General features: G+C 41.9%; 1 protein-coding gene across 1 annotated transcript; it reads right to left on the reverse strand.

Annotated features, from left to right (window-relative positions):
• Positions 1-1,313: 1,313 nt before the first annotated feature.
• On the reverse strand, positions 1,314-5,794 carry LOC309684086 (DDB1- and CUL4-associated factor 4-like; the record flags this gene model as incomplete). Its single annotated transcript, XM_082500044.1, has 4 exons — positions 5,771-5,794; positions 4,946-5,061; positions 3,208-3,305; positions 1,314-1,471 (listed from the first exon to the last, which is right to left on the reverse strand). Coding segments are annotated over exons 2-4 (366 nt in total), but the record flags the coding sequence as incomplete, so codon positions are not given.
• Positions 5,795-6,613: the final 819 nt, after the last annotated feature.

The following is a 6,613-nucleotide window of genomic DNA, read 5'->3' on the forward strand; positions in this document are numbered from 1 at the left end:
GGTCTACTACAGTAAATAGACAAGAAAGAGAGAAGAATATATTCCCGAGATGTGGCATGCTTCTATAAACACAAAGTTGGACAAAAAACCCACCCCAAAACAATAGCTGTTGTTTTTGCTCAACGTAATCAGCAGTACCACCTTGAGGTGTGAAGTCACCTCCTAGTTTCACTATAACACCTTAAATTCTTATTATACAGCAAAACTTTCTATCACAACAAGACTGCTATTAACTATGCAGTTTTACTGCTGCACTAAACTACTTTTCCATCCATCATTTTTTAAAATGTCACATGAACACCTTCTGGGGAAACTAAGGATAGAGTACTCTGCAGAGTTAAGAAGTAAGAAATCTTTTTGATAATGGCCTGACAAAGCAAGCGTTTAAGAGTCAAAATGTTCTTATGCGGGAGCCTAATTCAGATGTCCCATTCAATAGCCAGATTTTGAGAAGAGATATATATCCACAGTTCCCATTTACAGCAACATGGACAGCAGCTGTTTAGTATCTATGAAACCTAAACTGCTCATGGAAACAGCTAAAACAACAACAACAAAAAAGCCAAAACAAAACCAACAGCAGCAGTTTCACAGTGGAAAACTTAAGAGCTGAATAGGTAGTTGAAGTAAGAACTTCGTTACCTAAGGAGAAAAATACTGCTCACTTCTTCCAAATGACAGCACGTTTAAGCTGAGCTGTGATTTGTAAAGTTATAAGACATGGCTTTCAGGTAATTCAAAAACATCCTTGTTATGTATTTCACCCAGATTACCAATATGCAGCATCAGCATTAACTTTGCTGTAACGCTTTATGAAGCGAAGCATACAGGCTTTCCAGGCAAAAACATAAGACCTGCCTTAATTTTACCTGTCCAGAATTATTCTTCATGAAAAAGCTGTTTCCACAAAATATCATTAGTATTGTTTCTTCAGGGCCCAGGAATATGACCAACACTTTTATTAAACATTGGGAAAATTTAAAATCAAGACCTTACTTTGCCAAATCAAGGCAGGGATTTGAAACCTGGCATCCAATGTCCTGACTCAAGTGTAACTGTTGGACAATCTGCAATTCTGAGCACAGTTCTTGTCTCTTTACAAGTTTTTTTGTTTGTAATGACTTGCTTTCAATCCTGTGTGGAACAGCCAAACAAAAGGCTTCAAGGCCTATAAGTTCTCAGCAAAAAGAAATTTTAATTTGTTCAGACAGCTTAGGGAACCGTACCAAAGTCAGAAATGAAAGGCTTTATCTTATAGTCTGTCCTGAGCCAGAGCACAATAAAACCTAATTGCAATCTTTTTGAGAATGTACCTTCTTTTGTTTTTCTTCCTCTTCTAAGAGTCTCAGTCTTTTGCGTTCCATCGCCTTGTACTGAATGCTCTCCTTGGTGAGTGGGTTGTAGTTATTATGTCCAGGCAGTAGGCGAAAATAGCGGTTCTTTTCTGAGTCATAGTAAAATCCTGGCAGTTCTTAGGAAAAAAAAAAGTTGCAAAACTCAGTTATCCATCTGATTTTGCCTGAGTTTTTTATTGCTCTTTGACATCCCACATGTTCCTGGGAAGGTCAGAGTCATGAGGCTCAAAGCTATTGCTCCCAGCAGGTCCCGAGCATGATACAGAGTAGGAATAGATGACAGCCATTTAAAGGAAAAAAAAAAAAAAAATGCAGTGCCATTACACAGGTACAGAAGGGATGTCACCACTGACCAAGATGAAATTCAGACACATCAGAGAAGCAGACAGGAAAGGTTTTGCTGCAGAACAAAAATGACCTTTCTTCATAAAACAATCATGAAGGGATGCTCTTGGTTAAAAGACTAGGTAGGGCAGTCCCAAACAAAAATAAAATTTGAAATGAGGTCTCACCCAAACCAAAAGAAAGCGATTCACTTCCCAGAACAAGCCACCTTTTCTTCAAAATATAGGAGAGATTTAGATACAATCAAGAGTACATTTGGTCAATACATAGAGGCTCCTTCCAAAGATAAACTTGGATGAGAGAAACATTCAATTTTAGTGCTTCACTGCCCAGGTAAATTCACAGAGGCAGACAGGTAGAATACTTTGACAGATTCATAATGGTACATTGTCTCAAGACAAAGAATTTTATTCCGAAGAGGTCAGTGTTAACATCTTCATTTCAAGAGTTTTTATTTAAACCTTTATCTACTACTAGGAATTGCATTTGAAGTAACCTCTTTTTGCTGCTGCTTACAATTCAGCTCCTTGTCAGCCTCTTTTAGGTTTCAACTTAGCAACAAGTGACCAAGATTTATTTGGGTCAACAAAAATATCAAGTCAGTGAACAAATCAGTAAGGTTCATAAAAGCACACTGCATTTAGCATGCAGAATCTAATTACACAGCAATAAACGTTTTGCAGGATACATCTCCTAACATGTTCACAAGCTCTTAAACACAAAAGGGTGATATACAAAAAAGGGTCCCTTTCAATTCTGGCTTTGTCTGTTGTTAAGAGGTTAGAGTCAGTGGTGTTTCAGGACTCTCCTGTTGTGGAGAAATAGATGTTCCCACAGGCTTAAGTTTTTGCTAGGGTTGTTTAATGAGTCAGGAAACCAGAATGCAAATGGAACAGCTTCCTCAATAGCACTGCTACTGCACCAACTCTGGTTTCACCAGTCGACTCCTTGATCACGAACATTTAGCCAGAGTATATTTCTTACAGACTACAAAATACACTGAAGGCATAAAGAGAGACCATTTCATCACCCCACCCCTGAAGTGGTGCATCACTGTGTCTTTTAAAAGATTAAATAACTGGATGCAAGTTACATTTTTTATATGCTCTCTTATTTTTTTTACTTATTTAATGTTTCTATCAAAAGAAGTACTTTATAACATCTTCAGTACATATGAAAAAAGAAACAAAGTTCATTTTCTTCCCAAAGCAACATTTCTGGAAGGAAAAAACAGAATTCTATTTTTTCAGTTTCTATCACCCTGGTTAAGCACACAAGTTTTTAAAACATGAGAAGCACCTGTGGACCTGAAAGTGCAACTGGCCCTGCTCTCCAGATGCTCACTTACTACATCTTTTTATATCATCTGATGTTACTTTTCTCTACAAACTTTACTGATTATATGCTTCCTGTAACACCATACTGTTAATGCAGCTACTACTACTTTTTTTTCCCATACAGTCAGCATACAGACACTGATTTTTGACCCATAAACACGGTCCCTTACCTGGTACTACAGAGTTCTGCATTAAACTGGATGAAGAAGGATCTTCACTGCTACTGGGGCCTGCATTCACTGGGGTCTGTGGTTCCTCCTGTTCTGGCCTAAAAAAAAAGCATTGCCTTCAAAATAGGTTCACAATTGTCCTACACACCTTTCCCACAAAGAATCTAGAAAGTAGCTTGTTATTGACATTAATGGAGTACAATTTTGCAGGGCTGTGATAAGCATACCATACACTAAACTATGAAAATGAAACAGTAAAAATATTCATCTTAAAAAGCTCTCAAAAATGTTAGAGATCCCAACATCCTAAAAGCCTTAATTACTTGCTAAACCATTAGAGGTGGCTGCTCATTCTGCAAGTGCCTTTAACTCTTCAGAGAGATTAATTCTGGGCATTTTACCATACCCCCTGATTAAAAGAAAAGCCCACCCTTGAAAGCATGTAAGTCTTCACAGCATAAAGCAAGAGACAGTGTGGGTAAAATACTGATGTCAGATCAGAAATATTTTGCCATTCTCTTCAAAACAAGAATTTCATTGATGAGGCTCCGAAACATGCAAAATAAAAAAAAGTTTACTGAAAACTCCAAACCCAAGAAAAGTATCTGCTTTTGTAATAACCGTCGCAGTCAACAGGGCAACTGCAGCTTTCTTCTTTTTGAATTAATTTCAATGGGCACATTCAGTACAGATGAGCAAAATTCCACTGGGATGTTTTCTGAATCACCCATACAATTCTCATTTTTTAAGACAGGTCTTATTACAGGTCTCCTAAAAGCATTAGGCCAAGATGTTTTGCAAGAGTCATAATTTATTGACAAAGTGACAAAGAAATTCTAGTTCTAATAACAGCTCTACTGCTGTTTGATTATATAACTTTAAAAACAGTTAACATAACCAATCTAGAAGGGGAAAAAACACCCCACACCAAACCCAAGCACTTCAATTTAAAGCTTTTTAATAAAATACTTTTCATTATATATTCACTGAATTAGGGTCCATTTGCATTTCTAACTTTTCTTACACAAATACAACTAATGGGACAACTCATACCTATGCTTATGTGTCTCCTCCTCTAAAAATATATTTTAAAAAACGCTTAGAGCATTACAGCAAAGGATTAGCCTCTTTTATTCCTGTAAGAGGCACTAAGGAGAGAACACGGGAAAGAAAAAGAGCCATAAAAATAGCTCAAACATGGGCAAGTATACATTCAAAAGTTTAAAGTGTACTTAGCTGAAAGAATCAGTTTTCAAGGCAGTGGATTACTCCTGAGCCCTTGTTTCAGTTTCCTGATCTGGTAGATGTGGTATTATTACATTACTTAACATGCTTTCAAACTTTCAGGAAAATCCTTTAAGGACAGTTCTTATGCTAGTAGACACCAAGGCATAAAATAAATGGGCAGGTGAAATGAAGTACTTACAAACATTTTTCTTCCCTAAACTATCTTTGCATATTGATGAAGAGTTTACAGATGATCAGGCACACTTGCAAGGACTAGCTCATGGAACCACATCTCAGTTTAAAATCAATATGAATTTGTGAACATATGATAAGTTTCCAGAAACTGATGCAATTCCACTCCCACTAGGGATGACAGATACACCAGAAGTATTGCCTACTAGATTTTTAGATGGCAAACCTCCCAGTTCCAGACAGCCACCATTCTGCAAATTTAATTAGGCATAAGATCGAACAGCTTAACCCATGTTAAGCACAAGCTGCATATACTTGCCTTTCAGTACAGTTATTGTGATCAGGTCTTCTGTAGCGACGTGAATGGTAACTGTGCTTGTGATTGCTCCATCCATGCTTTTCTTTGCCTCTCCTATAATTTCTCTTCATTTCTACCTATAAAGCAAACACACACACACGCTTCAATGCTACTTGTCTGGAAAAGTCCAACATACAAGGCAGTCTCTTAACACGGCCTCTTTTTAACCAGTTTCAAATAGCTTTGCAGATCAAAACTGAGGCAGCACATTGAGGAAAATAAATTACTTTTGAAGAGAAACAGTTTCAAGTCCAAACAGCATCAGAACTTAAAGAAAAGAAAGGCAGAACAGCACCATCGGCCGTTTTGAAGGGAGGCTGAAATTAGCACGGTAGGTGCCCGACCCACCTCTGGCATACAGACTCTAATAAGGTGAGGGGAAACGACCAACGGCGGCCCTGCCCGCCTCCGCCTCGGGCCCGGGCCCGGGCCCCGCGCAGAGAGGAGAGGGGAGTGAGAGGGAACGAGGGGCCGGCGGCCAACCTGCCGCAGGGGCCCGGACCTCCTCTCCACACGGCAGCCAGACCAGGCCAGGCCAGGCCAGGCCGGACCGGACCGGCGGGCCGACACCCCCAGCCACAGTTCTGTGAGCCACCAGGCTCGCTGACCGCCCGCAGTCCGAGAGCTTCCTCACTCCTGCCGACTGCCCTGCTAGGCCGAGTCCAGCTCTACGGCTCGACTTCACTCGCTCCACCATGCTAAACCTAAAAGCCCTTAAGGCGGAAGCGGAGGCGCCGCCGCGACCCTGCCTCACCCGCCGCCTACCCCAGGCCGCCCGTCCCTCACCGACACCGTCCCCACCGCCGGCCCTCGCCGCTTCCACCCTACCGCCAAGGCTCCGCCCACGCCCCGATGGACGAGCCTGATTGGTTCTCACCCACGCCTGCCGCTTGAAGGACAGCTCACTCACCAAACAGCGGAAGGCCGAAGCTGGAGCGTGCGCCCTGCGGAAGGGTGGGGCTATAGTGGCGGTTGGGCGGGGGCGGGGGCGGGGAGGGGTCAGCGGTTGAACCCTGTGAGGGGAGTGCGGTTGTTTCCTTCGCGAGTTGGGATGGAGGCAGAGATGAGTGTTTCGGGGAGGTGGGGGTCACTGAACGGGTATTGCGGCTTTCTCCATCAGGTGCCCTGTCGGTTAAAGGCCGTCCTTTGGCTTTGAGGAGGTAGAAGCTGTTACAGCCTTGCTAAACTTCTCCAGAGTTTAGAAGAGAGCAGTGGCTGTAAGGTGACCCTCCCGGCTGAGGCGTCTTGATGCTTAAATAATTTTTGAGCCTTCTACTGCTGGGCAACGAATAGATACTGAGTCGTTAGTACTAGGGCAGCTAGTGGACAAGGTGGGAGGAAGAAGTTGGGGCTGCAGCAGTCTAGCAGGAAGAGCTCAGCACTCCTCAGTCCCTCAGCAAAAGCAACAAAATGGTGTCATCGTAACTACCATCTCTTAGCCCCCGTTGTAAGAAACCGCTTATCTTTTCGATCTTTTGCTAGAGGTGTCCTTGAGATGGCTTTTTGTAGTGGCCTTCCTCCCCCCCTCCCGGCTTATACAGCATCTAGGAGTTAAAAAATTACACATGTGGTACAAATGTTTATTCCTCTAATGGATGATTAAGGTTATAGCAAAACATGAGCTATAGT

The sequence above is a fragment of the Vanellus vanellus genome, assembly GCF_965231255.1.
Source record: "Vanellus vanellus genome assembly, contig: HAP1_SCAFFOLD_2085, whole genome shotgun sequence".
Lineage (NCBI taxonomy): Eukaryota > Metazoa > Chordata > Aves > Charadriiformes > Charadriidae > Vanellus > Vanellus vanellus.